The sequence below is a fragment of the Hipposideros armiger genome, unplaced genomic scaffold (assembly GCF_001890085.2).
Source record: "Hipposideros armiger isolate ML-2016 unplaced genomic scaffold, ASM189008v1 scaffold_107, whole genome shotgun sequence".
Classification (NCBI taxonomy): Eukaryota; Metazoa; Chordata; class Mammalia; order Chiroptera; family Hipposideridae; genus Hipposideros; species Hipposideros armiger.
The window spans coordinates 1,099,234-1,118,916 of NW_017731457.1; the positions used below are offsets into that span (position 1 = coordinate 1,099,234).

Below are 19,683 nucleotides of genomic sequence, written 5' to 3' on the forward strand. Positions count from 1 at the left end.
AAGCTTCTGGACACTGAGCTGTTAGCCTCGAGAGCCTTGTTCAGTCTCCAGGGAGGCGACCTCAACTGCAAAGCCTGTAAAATGACCCCAAAGCTTACAAATGTTGACTGTTCATTCGACCTACAGACAGCTTGCTGCAGGTGATACAATTAGTTCACTGATGTTGTAAGTGTTCTCACCTAACTCAGCAAACAGTATCAGCCGATCTATCCCTATTTTGCCTAGCGGGGAGGTTTTTCATATTTTTCTTGCAGGCCCACTTACAACTCTAACAGATTCAAATGCAAACAAGGCAGCTCAGCTCTGGGCTTCTCCAATGCCAGGCCCTCATCAGCCATTCACACCTGAGTCAGGCAGCCCATCAGGAACAGTATCAGGACCAGGGTGCCCACAATCTGGAAGACGATAGGGGAGCCCAGGGCACCAACAGAGAGGAGCAGACGACAGCAGGGGTCCTGGACCTCAGTCACAAGCTTTATTGTCTCGAGCACGGACTCGCCACACTTCAACAATTCCACTTTGGGAGGGGAAGGGCGCAGGGAGGACATGGGGAAGGGGCACGGCTGAGTCCACTGGCCAGGCGGAGATGCTCACTGGGAAGCTGCTTCTTTGACACCTGCCACCTGCAAGCCCGCGGAGGCTCAGCTCTTCCAGGTGTGAGCCTTTGGCTGTTAGTAGACTAGTCAGGACTCCTGTGGGTGGGCGAGCTGCCTGATTTTGCTGGAAATAGTATTTGACTCTGTTAGGCCACTAAAACATCATTTCTAGACTGTTGTTAATAAAACCGCATGCGAGAGCTACCAAAAGCCAGTGGGGAGGAGAGAGGAGGCTGATGGGACTAACCGGCTGCCCCCAGGATGGGCACCACCCACCTGTACCCAGGAGCACTCAGAGGCTACTTGGGCTGCTCCCAGGGAACAGACTGCATACCCACCCTGGCACACCTCGGGAACACCATGATGGGATGCCAGGCTGCCCTCTGTAGCCCCGGCGGGCTGGGGCCCTAAAACTCTCCCTGAGCAGAGGAGGCAGGTCAGGCCCTCTGCGGTGGTGGTGTGGCACAAGGTATAACCTGCAGGCCCTCTAGCTTTGGAGGTGGGTGCTGCAGGGCCAAGGCTGGCTTTCCCCACCACACACAGGCCTGGAGAAACTCAGCAGGACTTGAGAGGAAGAGGGAGAGGCGGCTAGATTTTTCTTGCCAACAACATCCCTTAGGTTCTTTTCCTGGAGAACAGGGCTTAAGCAGCTCTGGGCAGGTGCCTGGTAAGATTGGAAGAGGGCTGCTGGTACCTATGCAATGGTGCATGTGCTTGGCACGCACATCCCTGAACACTCACCCATAGGACCTGGGTGTGTATGTGCACAGCCAGGCTGCAGGAATGCTTGTGGTACGTGCGGGCACAGCTCTACCATGGCCTGGGGCTCAGTCTTGGAACCCAAGTGTATGCATCTGTGGGCCTGAGCATGGCTGACTCCAAACACCCTGCCTGCATGCCCACATGGGCATGCGTGACCCCTCTGAGAGTGCGTGTGCCAGCGGTCAGGGGGTGCATATGCCAGGGCCTGCACGGGCGCACCTGCAGGAGAGAGGCCCAATTTTGGAACATCTTAGTCAGCCCAGAGGGCACTGTATTACTGAGTAGTCAAAACATGCCTGGAGGCCTGGTCTGAGCTCCCCTGTGCCTGTCTTGTTCCAGCTTCAAGCCAGGTCAGTGGTAGGGGGTTGAGGGGAGGGGCTTCCAAACGTTCCTAATACTGTGGCTCCTGGCCTTGGTGACCACCCTCTGGCCAGCTGCTTGGAGCTGTGTGTAAGTGTGTGTTAGTGTTGGAGGGAAGAAGGACCTTGCCCCCCAACACCTCGAACCTGGGTCCTCACTGGGCAGACGGGCTGAGGAGGACTTGTACCAGTGCCGGAATGAGGCTCAGGATGTGGGGACAAACAGCCCTGGGGACTGCCTTGGTCTGGAAGTGGCTACAGAAAAGGGGGTCCCCCACCCGGCTCCTGAGGACGGGATTTCCCTCCACGTGCCTGCAAGGAGAGGGTTGGACCTCCTCTGACCCCTTCCTGGGACACGGCTCTCTGGGGTCTGATGGGGACCCAGGAGAAGGAGAGGAAGAAAGGAAGGGCAGGGACATGTCCAGGACAACAAGACAGTCCTCAGGTCATCTCGTTCTGGGGAGAAGAGCCTGGCCGAGTCCCTCAGCCTTCCCAAACGCCGGAAGCTGCCAGGTTGTCCTGGGTGTCCAGGCTGAAGGTTCAGGGGCCCGGCCAGGGCTGCACTGCTTTCTGTCGAAGGTCGTGCTTGAGGAAGCCTCCTGGTCCGGCAGGGGGTCTGGGGTGGGGGATTGTCCACGGCGCTGGGTACGTTATTGTTACAAACACTGTTCTTGTCTCCAAAGTGACAGTCCTGGCCCCTGTCTGGAGGAGGTGCCGCTGGGGCAGAATGGAGAGGCTCTGGTGCCAACTGGGCTGCTCCGAGGTGTCCCTCAAGGTCAGTGCTTTTCCTGGAGAGAGCAAGGGCTTGATCATCAAGTGTCTCCAGGAGTGGCAGAGCGGGGGCAAGGAGGAAAGGGAGGGTGGGCTGAGGGAGGAGAGCCCCCTGTGCCATTTAGAGGGAACAGCATGGGCAAGGACCCCGTGGCAGGAAAAGCCTCTTTGCTGTGTCTGAGGCACGGTGAGACGGGAGGTAGGGGGGGGGAGCTGTTTAGGTAAAGGTGAGGGGAAAAGGAGAGAGTGGATACGTTTACAAAGAGCCCTGAGTGCTATGTGGAGGCTGGAACCAAGAAAATGAAAATTGGAGGTAAAAATCCAAGCCTCAGTTTTCATGTTTGTAAACTGGGATGACCCCACATGCCTCACAGGGCTGCTGGGAGGACAAAGACACACAAGGTATGGACATCAGCTCCCAGGGTTGCCAGCACAGGTGGCAGACACAGCCCTCCCACTTTCCCCTTGTATCACCACGCCTCTACCCTGCTCACAGGTCTGATGCAGGGTCCCCTCCTTTCCCCGCCGCCCCTCACCCACAGGCCTGGCCCTTGGCAGGTTCTGTGGCCAAGGTCCTCATGTTCCTAGGTGAGCGCCTGTGGCCGGGGGTTCTACTGTTGGGTTGGAAGCATGAGTTCCTTCCCCCACTCCTGCCTCACTGCCCAAGGTCACTCAGCAAGCCAGGGCCAGAGCCGGGGCTGTGCTCTTCCCACCTAACCAGGCTGGCACCACCAGGTGGGGCCTCTAAGACTGTGGGTGAAGGCCAGTGGTTAACTGTGGGGTGGGGGGGGGCACACATTTAAAACATAATAGTCAAGCAAAGACATGACAATCATGGGAGTCACAGGCACCCTTCAGGCCCACGAAGTTCTAGAAAACCAATTTTACACCCATAATTTTATAAAACATGGAATTTATAGAGATTGCTTAAGGAAGAGAGAAAATGCCTATGCTTAAAATATTCAGTGAAAAAAAACAGGAGGTAGAACCGAATACAGAGTATATGACCTACTTTATTAAAATGATGTATATGATGCTTTGCAACCATCATGGTAAAGACTGGCTCAGGCAAGAGTCATCATGCTGAACTGGTGTGTGTAGGGGAGGGGCTGGTGAGGAGCAGGGTATTCACAGGGTCTTAAAGTCTCTCTGCACAGACTGCTCATTAGGAAAAAACCAACAACTACACAGTGGAGAAATCAGATAACTCCCTGCCCAGGTGATCAACATTCACATCAGGAGCGAAGGGCAGACGGACATCATGGCCCCCAGTGGGATGCCTGGAGAAGGCACAGCCCTGACGAGGCGCTCCAGCCTGAGATGTAGAACCTGGCTCTGATCACAAGGACCTAGCAGACAAACCCTAAATGAGGACTCTTCTATCAGGAAAAGGAGTGGGGACTATACATCAAAAATGTCAATGTCATAAAAATCAAAGAAAATTTGAGAAAAATGTTCCAGATCAAAGAAGACTGGAGAAACATAATTAAATGCAATAAGCTAATTCAACCTTTGACTGACTCTTATACTGAGGGGAAAAAGATGGAAGACGCTCCAAGAGTATCGCGAGTAGGCTGGATATAAATCTTGTATCAACGTGACATTTGCGGAGATAGATAACTGTACTGTGGTTATGTAAAATCATGTCCTTTTCCTCAGGAAATACAGACTCAAGTGCCAAGCGCCGTGACACATACAATTATACTCAAATGGTTCAGAAAAAAATTACAGGTATTACACACACACACATCTTCATATAGAGAGCAAAAGATAGAGCAGATGGGGCAAAATGTTTACAAAGTTATGGAGGAAAGGGTATACGACGTTCTGGGTACTATTTTCATTCCTGCAACTTTTTTGTAATTTTGAAACTATTGCCAAAGAAAAAGTTAATGTATACACATACACACACACATATATACACATACATGTAACAGTTTCTCATTATTCACAGTATTTATGTTCTATAAAGTCAACACCAATGCTGAATTAGTGAACACTGAGCCATTGCTCCTGGGGGAATTACAGGGATAGGTTCCTGTGAACCTCTGATCACAGTGTTTTCGTCATTGGTCAATACATAACCATGTTTTATGTGTGATTTTGTGTAAAGACACCTTAGTTAATGTATACTTATTAACAGTGAACTCAATAGTACAGCTGGTCCTTGAATAACATCATTTCGTTATACCATGATGAGGAAAAAAAAAAAAAATTGATTCCCGGCCAGGGTCACCCTCTGCATGGCATTTGTATGATCTCCCCAGGTCTGTGTGGATGTTCTCCGGGTACTCTGGGTTCATTCCAGATCCCAAAGATGTGCACGCTAGGTGAGTTGGCATGTCTAAATTGTCCCCGTCTGAGTGAGTGTGGGTGTGAGTGGCCCTGCGATGAAAGGGCGTCCTGTCCAGGGTGGGTCCAGCCTTGAACCTGAGCTGCTGGGAGAGGCTCCGGCCACTCTCAACCCTGAACTGAAATAAGCAGGTTGGAAAATAATTAGCTGACGTGTTTTTATTCATCTTCTTAAATGTATGTATAGCTCACACTTAGTTCAATGTTTAATATAAGAAATGTGTGGGGTCTTTATTTAGAAGTTTGGTGATGTTTTTATGACCAGAAATATGCTGTAGGAACTTAACTCTTGCTTATATCAATTAGCCAATGGTAAAACTGGTTTCATTATGTCATTTTGTTTAAAGTCACAATTTCCAAGAACCTACTGATGACATTGAGGACTTACTGTTTAACTCATGCCTGAAAGAGGCTTATTTAACATAAGGATTTTCTTCATAAGGCACACAGCTGTCTTCTCACTAGACAGCACTTTAGCACTGCACTGTGGAGTCATTTTAAACAGCAGACATTACCAAGAAAAAACACAAACATGTGAACAATGTGGCACTGAATAGACTGCGAAACGGACACGTCTGCAGTATGAGCTGGAACAAGAAGGCAGAGCACAGTCTTGTCACCCCTCAGCTGGTAACGTGCAGGTCTCGTGACTCAAAGTTTTCTCTGCTCTGCGCATGTCCAAGAATGGCCACAAAATTGCTGCAAATATTGATTTTGGAGTTACAAATAAATTTTAGTGAGTAGGCAAGTTTGCAAATATGGAATCTGTGAATAATGAGAATTGACTATACATGTATACATATATGTACATACATGCTTAGGAAAGTTCAGGAAGGATATCACTTAAAAACATTAACCTTGGTCATCTCTGGGTCTCAGGACTACTGGTATTTTCTTCTTTATATATTTTTGGGGATTTTCCCCCCCAAAAGTTTCCCAAAAGGCATGCATACTTTATAATAAAAGTTTTTTTTCTTTTCTTTCTTTTTTTTTTTTAAAGGGAAACAAGGCTAAAAAAAGCAGGATGGATATTGAATCAAGATTGCAGCATCTTTGTATTTTTGGTGACTTTTGAGGGTTTTTTTGCCTGTACAGGAGGCCCATGGGAGTGCCAGTGTGTCTCCCAGGAGCCAGAGTGTCCCTTACCTCTTGTTTGTGGGCCTTGTCTTGCTGGTGGATACCGTTAGCAGAACCGGAATTGCCGATGGCCTGTAAGAGTCAAGCATGGGCAGAGGCTGAGTGAGGTCCACCAGGCAGCAGTTCCTGGTTCGTCCACTAGGGGGCGAGGTCTTCCTGACTGGATCATCTCAGGCTCCAAACTGACCAGACCTCTGCAGAATAGAGGTGCCAGGACCCCGGGAAACCAAGGCTCTCAGGGCAAGGCTGGGTCTCTCCCCTTAGTCTGAGATATCCTCACGGTAAAGCCATGTAGCCCTTGGACTGGGACTCCCAGAGGGCATGCCTGTGTCTCTCCCCTCAGGCCAGGGTTCCTAGGACAGACAGAGCTGCCTCCCTTTTTAGACTAGGATTCCCAGGACAGGGCCATGCCCCAGGAGGACACTGCCCCCCGGCTCACCTCCTGGTCAGCCCAGCCCTGGCCCATGGCTCACCGGGGACTTGTCGGGACAGCTCCTCATGGCCTCCACGAGCTTCTCCACTTGCTGGGCCTGCTCCAGCGCGTCCCTCAGCGCATCCTCTGTGCTCATCAGCTGGTGCTGCAGCCGCAGGAGCTCAGGTGCTGAGGACGGGTCAATGAGGGAGTAGCGCCTTTGATCCGACAGGGCCTTCTCCTTGTCCTGGAAGCAGCCAGAGAAAGGAAGAGCGTGAGTGCCTACGTGTGTGTGTGTGTCTGTGTCTGTGTGTGTGTACATGCACACGTGTGTGTCGGGGGAGGGCGACCTCTCCTCTAGATAAGAAACTCTTCTGGCCCCACCTCGTCTCTGAGCCAGGCCTGAACATCACCGGGACGTCCCTCAGGCCTCCCTCCTTCACCTGCGGGTCCCCACTGAAGCATCTTCCGTGTCCCTGGCCCTGAATTCCCAGGCTCTGTCACATACTTCACATCTTCCAAATCACAAAATCCAGGCTCCTCCCTTCTTTCCTTCTTAATTGCCCCCCATCCTCCATTCTGTCTTATGTGGGTCTCTCATTTTCACCCCCAGACCCACAGCCTCATTACCTCTTAACCTCCACCCATCTGACCCCTCCCATAGTGTCCCCTCTACTCCTCCTCCCCGACCCAGCAGGACACAGCTGCCCCATCCACCATGGTCCCGAAGCACACCTGTCTCATTCCCACACAAACTTGCCCCCTCCTTCCTGACAGTCATGTGTGAGTCCCCACTGCAGGACCCTAAACAAGGAGCTGCTTTCTGGTTGATTACTTCCCTGGATGGGGAGCTCACCACCCTGCAGTAGCCCATCCTACCTCTGGATTGGTCAGATTCTTAGAAAGTCTTCCTTTGCATTGTGTCACCCAGGCTGCCACACAGCCAGCCATATGTCTGCAAAAGCAGCCACCCATGGCCCCTCCACCAGCTATGTCACTGATACTGTGGTTCTAGGGAATTGTGAACTTTTTCTGTGGCTTGGCTGCTCCTGGGGTGGCTCTAGGAGGTTACCACTCTCCATGACCTGACAGCATGGCACCCCCAACCCCACCTTGGTATTCCCCTGCCCCCAGGCCACCTTTCCCCCACATACCAGCCCAGTCAGCTTTTCACGCAGGCCCCGGATGTCATCCTTGAGTTTCTGCTCCTTGATCCGCCACTCAGCCTTGTGGACCTCGCGGCTCAGGTCCCGCTCAGGCCCTGGGGAGTGGCGATTGGCCTCCAGCAACAATACCCTCAATTCATTCAGGCTCCTGGCGAGGGCGGGGGGTGTGGGGATTACAGAACAGCTACAGTCAGCCCTGGCCCCTCTGCTCCCACAATCCAGCCACTTCCCAAGTGCCTAGGGACTGGCCACTTGAGGGGGACACTGGCTATTAAAATATCATCTGCACCAGGAGGGGCCAGAGTGGACACATGAGGCATGAAACCATCTGCCCACAGCCTAAGAGGGGCCAGGATTTAGAGACAGGACAGTCAGGAGGACTTGGCCTTTCCTACAATGTTTCTAAATTTTTTTTTTTTAAAGATTTTTACTGGGGAATTGGGGGATGGGAACACAGCTGGGGAATTGAGGGGAGGGGAACAGACAAGTTGCTGTCCTTTTGTTCCTCAGTCTAGTTGTGGAGGATGTTGCTTCACTGGCCCAAGTTGGCACCATCATTGCGGTCTTCCCGGGCGAGGTAGATCAGTTGCCGGCTTCTGAACGGCCACTCACAGGGGCTGTTGGCCGCTCATGCTGGCTGCCGGCTACACATGGTAGCTTTTGGCAGCCCACTGCAGCAGGGGCTGCATCCTACGCCGATGCCGGTGACTCACGGCAGCCCAGCTCCCGGTTGAGCTGTTGTTCAGCATCTTAGCTGTAGAGGGCAGTGTCACTGGCCCTCATATGTGGGATCTGAACCAGGGCCCTCTGGCATCCCAAGCCAGCTCTTAACCAATGTGCCACTCGGCTGGCTGTAAATTTTTATTTTTAAGATTTTTTTTTTAATTGGGGAATTGGGGAAGGGGAACAGACAAATTGATATCCTTTTGTTCTTCAGTTTAGTTGTGGAGGATGTCACTTCACTGGCCCACGTTGGTATTATCATTGCGCTCTTCCTGGGTGAGGCAGTTGCTTGCCGGCCATTGGACGGTTGCTCACGATGGCTCACGGAAGCTCACAAAAGCTCATGCCCGCTGCCAGCCAGCCCCACTGCAGCCTACGCCGTTGCCGGTGACTCACAGCAGCCCAGCTCCAGGTCGAGCTGTTGTTCACCATCTTAGCTGTAGAGGGCGCAGCATCACTGGCCCTCATGTGGGATCCAACCCGGGGCCCTGCTTCTCAGAGCTGGCGTCCCAGGCCAAAACTCCTAGTCAACGAGCCACTCGGCTGGCCTTGTTTTTTTTTTTTTAAAGAGAGTATTTGTTTAACTAAAAAATTAAGCAAAGCAAAAAAAAAAAATTCATCCAAGGGAGCTTACATAGCCAGGCATTTTAAATAGCTGATATCAAATGAGTTTTGTTTCCCATGTCAACTATTTAATCAACCAGGAGTAGCTGCCTGGAGTACTGGGATGAAAATGATGCTGAGGCCTCATTTAGGCTCTGCAGAAAAGAGTGTGGTGGTCAATTAGCAATGTCTGTCATAGGCACATGATAAGAGATTAGAACACACTCCCTTTAAGCCTCTTCCCTTGCCTGCATCTACTATAGAGGAGGAGAAAACTCCCTTACTAGGTGGTCATGGGTAGCTGAGACAAAATGGAAGTCTGCTGGCACTGCCCCTTCCCTTTTCTCCTCCTTCCTGCTATGAATGTGATGGCTGGAGCTTCAGCAGCCACCTTGCAACCATGAGGGAGAGTCCAAGAGAACCACAAAGGTGTTGGGCTGATATTTTGAGCCACTGAACTAACTGTCAGCCATAGCTACTCCCAGATTTTCTGTTATGTGAGATAAATAAATCTCTACTCGTTTAATCTGCCAGCACATTCCTAGCTGACCTCCCACTCTCATCCGAAGCACCACAGGAGCATGGAGGAGCTCAAAGCGCCCTCTTCCAGTCAAGAAAGGCTTCAAGGAAGAGATGGGCTATGAGCTAAGCCTTGAAGAATGGACTGGACTTAGTGAGATATCCAAAAGAAAAGAAGGTAAGAATTGCATAAGTGACAAGGGATGGAGGAAGGAATGAGTCGGTTGATAGCAGGACAACAGACTCCTCAGAGGAGGCGAGACTGGGCTAATCACGGAGAGTAAAGTATCCGATTTGGACGGGTGAGGGTATGGGGAGCAAGGGAATAGTGCAGCCTTGATGGAGGGGCCTGGCTGGTCATTAGTTCATGCTGGGAAGGAATGTTCCCCAGTTATGCCTGTTTATCTCCCTCCTGGGTGGGGCCACATTTTCTAGAGAGGTGCTAGATTTGAAGCAAATCTAGCATAGACACTCCCAATTTGTATATCAGATTTACAGGAGGGGAGAGGAGGAGACAGCATTTATGAAAAGATGCTTGTACTTCAACAAGATTCCTTTAACTCAGGGGTTGAAACTCAAAGGCTTTCAGGGGCTGGTGAACCATGTCCACGAAGAGGATGTAAGTAAAATAATGAAGGGGGATGGGGGCTTAGGAGACCGAGAGGGCCCCACTCATCAAAAGGGGGCAGGTTCACCCCAGAAATGGCTGGTTGTTGCCATGCTGGAAATCAGCCTATTGTTGACAGAATTTCCAAATTTTTAAGAGAATCTGGAGAAATCTATATTTTATGTGAAATCTTCTGATTTTTAAAAAAATTTTAGTGGGTAACAGCCATGGTCATTGGTTACATGTTGCTTTCATGCTAAAATGATATAGTTGACTCTTTTGGGGAGGGCTCAGCTCACAGTGGCCCATGCGGGGATCAAACCGGCAAACTTGGTGTTATCAACATTACGCTGTAACCAACTGAGCTAACCAGTCACCCCAAAAATCTTCTGATTTTTAAATGGTAATCTATTTTTTTAAGCCTTGTATAGGTTACACAAACCATGTCTATTGACAGGAACTCATTGGTTCTCAAAGTGTGGTATAGGGAAACTTTAGGGGTCCCCAAGACCCTTTGAAGGAGTCCAAGGGTCAAAACTATTTTCACAGTGGGCTTGCCAAGTGGCTCAGTTGGTAAGAGCGCAAGCTCTGAACAACAGGGCTGCTCGTTCAATTCCCACATGTGCCAGTAAGCTGTGCCCTCTACAGCTAAAATGGTGACCTGGAGCTGGGCTGCCGTGAATGGCCGGGGACAGCGTAGGCTGCAGTGGGCTGCTGTTAGCTACCGTGAGCGGCCGGCAGCTGGCAAGAGCTGCTGTGAGCCACCGTAGGGGGCCGTCCAATGGCCAGCGATCGACTGCCTCAGCCGGGAAGAGCGCAATGATCATACCAAGGTGGGCCAGTGAAGCGACGTCCTCCACAACTAGACTGAAGAACAAAAGGACAACAACTTGGCTGTTCCCCAATTCCCCAACACCGTTCCTCTCCCCCAATTCCCTAATAAAATCTTAAAAAAAAAACAGAAACCAAAAAACTATTTTTACAGTGACAATAAAAGTATTTTCACTGTCATTGCTCATCAGCATACAGTGGATATTTTTCCTGGGGCCATGTGGCATATTAATTATCTGAAAAAGATATTAAAATATGCTCCTCTCCAACTATATATCTCTGCAAAGCCAGATTTTCATAATATACTTCAACCAAAACAACAAATTGCAAAGACTGAGTGCACAAGAAGATATGAGAATCCAGCTGTCTTCTACTAAGCCCAACAATCAAGAAATTTGCAAAATGTTGAACAATGTCACTTTTCTCACTAGATATTTTTTGTTTTAGAAAACACTTTTCATCAAAACCATGTTATTCATGTTACTTGCAATTGGTTTATTATTTTTAAATGGATTAGTAAATAAATATTTTTAAATTCCTCAGTTTTTATTTCTAATATGATAAATACAGAATAAATGAACAAAAGCTCTTTGGGAATCCTCAATAATTCTTAAGAATTTTAAAGGGGCCCCTGAGACCAAGAAGTTTGGGAGCCACTAATCTTTCCTGTAAGCTCTGTTGGGAGAACTGTGTTAGGAATGGTTCTGAGGCTTCATCGAGCATATCAGAGGAGGGGACGGTGATCACTGGTGATGCCACCACAGGTCCCACGCAGTCCATCCTTGCCCACCTAGAGGAGACTGGCTAGCGTTAGGTGGAGTGAGGGTCAGGGCGAGAGGGAGGAAGGCTGGGTGGCAGGGCCAGGCTGGTCTGACCACATAGCCCACATCTGACTCACCGCTCCTTCCTGAGCAGCTCCTGGCTGATGAGGACCAGCTGGCCTGAGGCGTCGTGGGTCTTCCGGGACACGGCCTCCAGCTCCGACTCCAGGCGCCGCTTCTCCTTTTGGAGGGCCTCCGCCTTCTTCTCTCCCGACTTGCACTTGTTCTCCAGTGCTGAGGGTCAGCCGGCAGGAAAGACGGAGGGAGTCAGGATCGCCGAGGGAATGTGTCCCACCCGAGGGCCAAGGCCCGGGCAGGAAGCTGATTTTCCCGGGGGTCACAGTGACATACTCCACTGAGTGGGTCTTTCTCATCCTGCAGAGCCAGGCAACTTGGGGCCAAGAGAACAGCTACAAAAAGCAGACCAGGACCCCCAACACAGCAGCCTGGGCCCTGTGGTGATGGGAAGCAGTCCACCAAGACAGGACCTGGTGTTACAATGCTGCCTGGACAAGCTTCGCCTAAGCCTTGGAGGAATCTGAGGTCAACTGACCTTTGTCAGGACCAATTATGCCATGTGAACGTGATGGGAACTGGAGAGAGGGAGGGGTGGAAACCGTTTTCCAGGAGGGGGGCCGTCTCACGGACACCACCACTGGCACTCTGGCGGGCAAGAAGCAGGGCCAGTTTGCCACCAAATCACAAATTCCAGACCCCCTGCCTCGCTCCCCCTCTGTCCTCACTTTCCCTGTGCCTGGCTCTCTGCCGCGTCTGGCATTCCCCCCACCTCCCCCCAAAGCACCCTAAAATCCTGGCATTTCCTCTAGGGGGTGGGGGCAGGTATACTAGACCAGGGGTCGGCAAACTGCGGCTCGCGAGCCATGTGTGGCTCTTTGGGTACGTACATGTGGCTCTGAAGTAAAATTGAAAATGAAAATAAAACAATCATAGTTTCATTTATGAAATTTTTAAAGGAAATTATTATTAATATTATTTTAAATATTTTATTGGGGAATTGGGGGAGGGGAACAGTGTTGAGGAATTGGGGAAGGGGACCAGCCAAGTTGTTGTTCTTCAGTCTTTGTTGTGGAGGGCGCCAGTTGCAATCTGGCTTCCCATCAGCAGCTTGTGGCCTCTAAACTCAAGGTGCTGTGTTCAGTCCTAGTTGCAGGTGGGCGTAGCTACCATCCCATGCAGGAGTCGAACTTGGCAGCCTTGTTAAGAGCACACGCTCTATCCACTGAGCCATCCGGGCAGCAGCTCAGCTCAAGGTGCTGAATTCTGTCTTAGTTGCGGGGGGGCATAGCCCACCATCGAGCAGGCAATCTTGTTGTTACACCAGCTGAGCCATCCTGACACCTGTTGGCAGCTCAGCGACGGCTCAGCTCAGGCACAGCATCACTGGCCCATGTGGGAATCGAACTGGCGACCCTGTTGCTCAGAGCTTGCACTCTTGAGCCAACTCTTAACCAACTGAGCCACTCGGCCGGCCCAAGGATACTATTCACATAACGATGATTTCATTTGTTTTATGGCTGTCGAATAATTTTTAAATTGTTGTGAGGGACAGGATTGGCTCTTCCATCTCAAAAGTTTGCCGACCCCTGTACTATACCAAAGTGGACCATGAAAAACCAAAAAGTTCTGATGGAATTTCAGAACATAGAGCAACCTCTAGCAAGAGAAGCTGGCTGGGGCTCCCGGTTATATTACAGACCATGGGTGGGCTACTAGTCTCCCACTCACTGCTGCCAAGTGGAAGTCCGGGTGTAAGAGAACTGGCCCAGGCTACCTTCTTTTCAAGGCTGAGTGTGGGGGGCACCCTGACCCAGTGGCAACACACTCCATGCTCCACTGGCCTGTGAAGCCCCCACATCTGCTCTGCGTGAGGGAAACTTACCACTTACTTGGGCCCTGAGCATCTCAGTCTGCGACGTCAAAGCTGTCACCTCTTTGTCCCTCTTGTTCAGCTTGTCCTGCAGGCCTAGGGGAGAAGGGAGTAATGAGGGGCCATCAATAGTCCAGGTTCAACACTTGTGGTCCAGTGGTCACCACCACTCCAAGCAGCCCACTCTGAGCCAGGGACTCCAATACCATGTGTGGTCTCAGGCAACTTAACTCAGTTTCCTCGAGTGAAAAATGGAGATAATAATAATGGTGCCCATGTCATTGGTCATATGCATTCAATACTGGATGGCCTCAGAACAGTCATAAAAAAGATAATACATGGAAAGTGCTGGGAACATATTAACTTTCCATAAGTTAATTTATAATTTAATATATTGGATTGTCGGAAAAGTCATGACGTATTTTTTCTGTTTTTCGTTGCAAAACTGCGTCATGACTTTTCCCACAACCTAACAGTACCAATAAAAGAACCAACGAGATTTTAATGTTTATAGAACTAGATAAGCTGATTCTAAAATCTCTTGGAAAAGTAAGCATGAATACCATCTTTCCCCCGAAATAAGACCAGGTCTTATATTAATTTTTGCTCCAACAATCTACATTTATTCATTTATTCATGTACAAAAATCTATGTTTATTCAAACAGTCATGCCTGGCTGACGATCTTAACTGGGGCTTATGTTTGGGGTAGGGCTTATATTACGAACATCCTGAAAAATCATGCTAGGGCTTATTTTCCAGTTAGGTCTTATTTTTGGGGAAACACGGTAGCCAAGAGAGTTTGGCAATAACTTCTGCAGCGTTAAACACAGAATTACCATGTGACCTAGCAATTCCACTTTAGGTGTATACCCAAAAAAACAGGTACTCAACCAGTACCTGTACAAGTATGTTCACAGCAGCATTATTCACAATAGCCAAAAGGAAGAAGCAGCCCAAATGTCCATCAACAGGTGGACGGATAAACAAAATGTGGTATATGCATATGATGGAATATCACTCAGCCATAAACAGGAAAAAAGTACTGACACCTGCTACAACATGGATGAACCTTGAATATATTGTTATGTGAAATAAGCCAGACTTAAAAGGCCACAAATTATATGATTCTATTTATATGAAATATTCAGAATAGGCAAATCTATACAGACAAAGACCAGATTAGTGGTTGTGAGTGTCTGGAGGGAGGGGAGAATGGAGAGTGGCTGGTAATGGGTATGAAGTTTCCTTTTGGAGTGATGAAAATGTTTTGGAACTAGACAGAGGTGGTGGTTGCAAAAACATTGTGAATGTACTAAATGCCACTGGATATTTGCTTTAAACTGGTTAATGTTATGTTATGTTAATTTTATCTCAATTAAAAAAAGAATGGCCAAGAGAAATTTGAAACAGCAGACTAGGAAGGACTCAGGCTTGCCAGTAGTTAAAGAACAAACAAAGCTTGAATAATTAAAACATTATAGAATTGGCACATAAACACAGAAAGGTCATTGGAAAGGTATAGAAAGTCCAGAAATAGAGTCAGTTACATAAGGGAATTTAAAGATGATAAGGTTGGCAATTCAAATCAGTAGAGAGAGGATGAGTTTTTCAAACACGGTGTTGGGACAAGTGGTACTCTTTTAGAAAAAAAAAATGGATCCTTACCTCACACCTTATAGAAGGATGAATTTTAGACGGATCAGAGATTTAAACATAGAATACAGAACTAAAACGTATTAGGAGAAACCATGTGGTACATTTTAAAAATAATAAACCCAGAAGCCAAGAAAAAAAATTGATTAAAAAATAAATCTGCATAGCAAACACCACCATAAAAGTAAAAAGATATGCCACAAATGGGAGGAAATGTTTATAATGTCATATATAAAGAGTTTCTAAAAATGAACAAAAAGATCAGTAACCAAATAGGGGGAAAAATGGGCAAACGATGTAAGTAGAAATGGAAATGGTGTTTCGTTCACAGTGAGATAATGGTGAGTTGAAATTACATCAGGTAACATCTTTTACCGTTCAGACTGGCAGGAATCAATCGCAAAGTTTGATGAAACATTATTTCATCAAAGGCTTGTGGGGAAACACACTTACCACCAGAGCAGGTGGGACTTAAAATTGGTTGAACCCAATGGAAGAGAAGGTAATAAGGGTTTGTAATAGACCAGGACTGAAAACAACCTGCAATCCATCACTAGGAAGCTGGTTAAATACACGATGGTGGCTCCACACAATGGAATATTCTGCACCATGGAAAAGAATGTAACAATAAGGAAGAGTCTCCAAGATACATTAAATGGAAAAAAGTAAGGGGCCAAACAGAGAAGGAGGTATGGCACCATCTGTTTCCTATTTGCTTGTATAACTATCTTTACGTGGGGACAGAAGCTGGCCAACATTGTGCCTTTGGAAAAGGGAACCAGAGAATAGGGGACCCTTCACCTTATGCCGCTTGAACCATTTGTAGTTTACACCTATTTTAAAAATAAAGTAAAACCAAACAAATAACAAGATATTTGCGCAATGCGCGGCACTCAATAAACTGAGCCGCAGCCCTCCTCACCTGGGGGGTGAGTGGCTTGTGCATGCAGTAGGCACCTCTCACCAAATGGCAGATGATGCAAAATGAAGTGGAACCCAGCTCAATGGCAGAACCGACCAGCCTGTTCCCAAAGCCCTGTGTCCCACCTGCCCAGCCGCCACTCACCCTCCACCATCTCCTTCATCCTGATCTTCTCCCCTGAAATGTCGTTCGACTCAATCATCTGAAAGAAGAGGCCTGTAAGGGGGACGCTCGCCTCCCCTCTCTGCCCTCAGCCCCAGCCAGCCCAGCAAGCACCCTCTACCCCTACACAAGGTGACGTTCAGGGACTTGCTCTGAGGCAGAGCTCAGATGTCCTTGGTCTGCCTCCCTAACAACAGAGGATGCCCCCCTCCCAGTGTCCTCAAGGCTGCTTGTGCAGCTCCATGTAAGGGGAACACCTCCTCCCCTTACTCTGTCGAAAACGTCTATAGTATTAAACAGATGTCTCCCCTGGGATGCCTACAAAGGTTGGTCCAGGAATCTGTTTTCATCAACATTCCAGACTCGGTTTCCCATCCATGAAACATGCACAGACGCCATGGAGCAGCGTGTGCAAAGCATGCCCAAGGCCACCTCCCGGAGGGACTGGACTACTTCCTTTCTCTCCAACGCTTCTTTTAAATAATAAATCCAGACGCCGAAAATTTGATTAAGAAAAAACATCTGTATGGCAAACATCAACTGGCTTCTAACTGCTTCCTGCTGCAGAAGTTTCTGGCATCCTGCCCAAACTGGCCATTTTCTGAGCTTGCAGTTTAACGCAGCGATCAGGGCAGCACAGAGGTGAGCAGGCCGTCACCTCCATCAACCTGCTCCTTACACTTCGTCTCATACATCCCAAGTCCCTTTTTAGTCTCAGCTAGCTGTGATTAATTAAGCCCTCTAGATCTTTATTTACATACATAGCAGGGAAAGGGAGGTACACACTAAACCATTTTTTAAAAATTCCCATCTTATTATTAATATATGAGACCAAAAATCTAGTTAGTTGTCCCTGGACTTAAACCTGTGAATCTGGAAGGCACGTGGGTCCAGCCGGAGGCCCCCCGTGTGTGTGGTCTTCCTGCAGTCACCACCCACTCCTCAGCCCAAGGTCTGTGATGAGGAGCAGGGGGCCACCCTCAGGCCTCTGTCCCCCACGCTCTGTGGAACTACCACAGCCTCAGACCTCTCCCACTAAAGGAATCCAGGTCCTGGGGTCCCAGGCCTGACCCCCCACCCCCTGCCCTGAGGAGCCAATCAGGCCATGTCACACAAGCTAACCTGGTACTCTTCCTTTCCCCTCTGCTCAGGATCCTGGGGGAGCACTTGCTAAAAATGGTTGCTCACTGGGAAAGGGGGGCGGGAAGGCTGCTGCAGTGGGACCTCAAGGCACAACAGGCGCTCTGTACTCAGAACTCCTGAAAACTTACTACTTGAATATTAAATACTAGCTTAAAAGTACAAGGGGACCTGGAAGCTTAAGAACCCGTGGGGTCTGTAAAAAGGCAATGATCATGCTGCTATAACAGCTGTCTTTTTACATAAGATTTGACTTTTGTCAACCTAGGTACCCTCTGTCAGCTCTCTGGCAGCAGGATTGGGCACGGCCTCTGCCACTGGTGGACAGAAATCCTGGGAAAGTTACTCTGTCTCGGGGTCTTGGTCGGCTCATCTATGTAATGGAGCCAGTACTGACCTACAGGGAGTGAAGGTGAAATGGGGCAACACAGGGCCTGGCGACAGGCGCGGTGCCTGGAGCCACTCAAAGGCCCTTCCTGGCCCTACTGAAGCGGACACAGCCCATGCTACCAGGGTTCTTGGCCTCCACAGCGTTCTTAGTGGGATGTCTAGATTTGGAACAAAATCGATATTGGTGGCAGCAGCCTCTCCAAGGCCACCCCCCTCCAGCCTTCCACACCCCACTCTGGGGACCTCCACATTCTGGGGAAACGGCTGCTGAACTGCTGCTCAGTCTCATTAGCACTGGCAGAAAGGAGGCCACCCTCAGATCCCCTAGGTCAGCGATCGAGTTGGGAATGGGAGCCCCTGAGAGTGGGCAGGGCGTGACCTCCACGTCCCTGCCAGCCACATGGCACAGGAGCCAGGGCACAGGACATGTCTGGGTGCATCAGGAACTTGGGGCCTGGGAGGAAGCCTGTTCTGGGCTTTGAGGTACATCTCTCCCAGGCCTGAACTGTGGGGGGCCCAGCCAGGTCAGCTCAGACCACCTCGGGTCCTCATGGTCACCAAGGCCAGCTGCCCTTCTGACAGAGATGAGGGGCTCCTCCTCTAAGCCCGGAGCCCCCAAACCCGCAAGGGCAAGTACCTGGGGGCAAGGAGAATGCTTCCCTGAGCTGGAAAAAAGAGGTCGGCAGACACTAGGCCCTCCCCAACTAGGTCCTTGAGCCCACGGGCCCCCCACACAGTCCAGCAGGAGGGCTGGCCGCCTACGTTGGTGTGCTGGGACGAGCACAGGGACTCGACAGCTTGCAGTCTGTTTTCCGCGACCAGCAGCTTCTCCCGCAGCCTCTCGGCCTCCTGTTTGCTCTGGGCCTCCGACCGCTGCAGCAGCTCGTAATCCAGCATCTTCTTCTCAGCCAGGGAGATCTGCTCTTTGAGGAACTCAATGGCCTGCGCCTGGCCCCGGTACTCCGCGTCCAGCTTCTCCAGCTCGTGCACGCGCAGCTCCGAGTCGCGGCGCTGGTCCTGGGCCTCCTGCAGCTCTAGCCGGTGCTGGCTGGCCTGCACCTCCAGCTGGGCCCGCCAGTGTTGCTGCAGCCCGGCCAACTCCTCCTGGGCCTCCTGCAGCTTCTGCCGCAGGCCCTCTTTCTCCTTCACGTGCATGGCGGTCTCGATGTCATGCTTGGCCCGCAGGTTGCCCAGCTCCAGCTGGTGCTCCATCTTGATGCCCTCCATCACAGCCTTCAGCTCCCCAATCTCCTTCTGCTGGGCGCCGGGGCCCGAGTTCAGGGTGGCCTTGAGGTCCTCCAGGGACTTCTGGTGGTCCGAGGCCAGGGAGTCCAGCTTGGACTTCCAGTTGTCCATGAGCCCCATGTTCTCGCTGGTGGCCTGCTGGACCTTGGCCTTGAGGTCCACCACCTCCTGCGCGTACTTCTCGTTGGCAGCCCGGAGCTTCTCCACCTCCGCCTGGTAGGCCCTCAGAGCCTTCTCGTACTTGTCCCGCAGCACGCCGCTTTCCCGCTGGTGCTCCTTGCTGGCCGACAGCAGCCGCTCCCGCAGCCGCAGGGTTTCGGCGGCCTCGGGGTGGTCGGCGGGCGGCGGGCCCGAGTGCAGCAGGCACTGCTGCAGCTCCTCGATCTCCCCGCGCCGCAGGTTCAGCTCCTCCTCTAGCTGTAGTACCCGCGACTTCTCGGCCACCGTGGTCAGCTACCGGGAAGAGAGGGAGAGAGGGGTCAGCAGGCCACCTGGAGAGCAAGGGGGACGTAACAGGGGCACAGGAAGGGGGGTGTCTCACCACACAAGGGCCCCAGCCCCAGTGGGGGAAGGTTATGGGAAGGGAAAGGCGCCAAACCCTACCTGAATGCTGGTTTTTCTC

The 19,683-nt window shown here is 50.3% G+C and overlaps 1 protein-coding gene across 6 annotated transcripts in view; it reads right to left on the reverse strand.

The window, feature by feature from the left end:
* Window positions 1-443: 443 nt before the first annotated feature.
* CLIP2 (CAP-Gly domain containing linker protein 2) overlaps window positions 444-19,683 on the reverse strand; it is a 94,434-nt gene continuing 75,194 nt past the window's right edge. For 2 of the 6 annotated variants that reach the window (XM_019646903.1, XM_019646901.1), the window contains 8 exons: window positions 18,579-19,514; window positions 16,269-16,326; window positions 13,560-13,643; window positions 11,737-11,893; window positions 7,544-7,703; window positions 6,451-6,636; window positions 5,987-6,049; window positions 3,482-5,539 (listed from right to left, as the gene is read on the reverse strand). In XM_019646903.1, the coding sequence (XP_019502448.1) occupies window positions 5,492-5,539; window positions 5,987-6,049; window positions 6,451-6,636; window positions 7,544-7,703; window positions 11,737-11,893; window positions 13,560-13,643; window positions 16,269-16,326; window positions 18,579-19,514 (1,692 nt within the window). In that variant the 3' untranslated portion in view covers window positions 3,482-5,491. Of the gene's footprint in view, window positions 2,506-3,481; window positions 5,540-5,986; window positions 6,050-6,450; window positions 6,637-7,543; window positions 7,704-11,403; window positions 11,629-11,736; window positions 11,894-13,559; window positions 13,644-16,268; window positions 16,327-18,578; window positions 19,515-19,683 lie in introns of those variants that run through there. The other 4 variants (XM_019646902.1, XM_019646908.1, XM_019646904.1 and 1 more) reach the window with 4 other exon arrangements.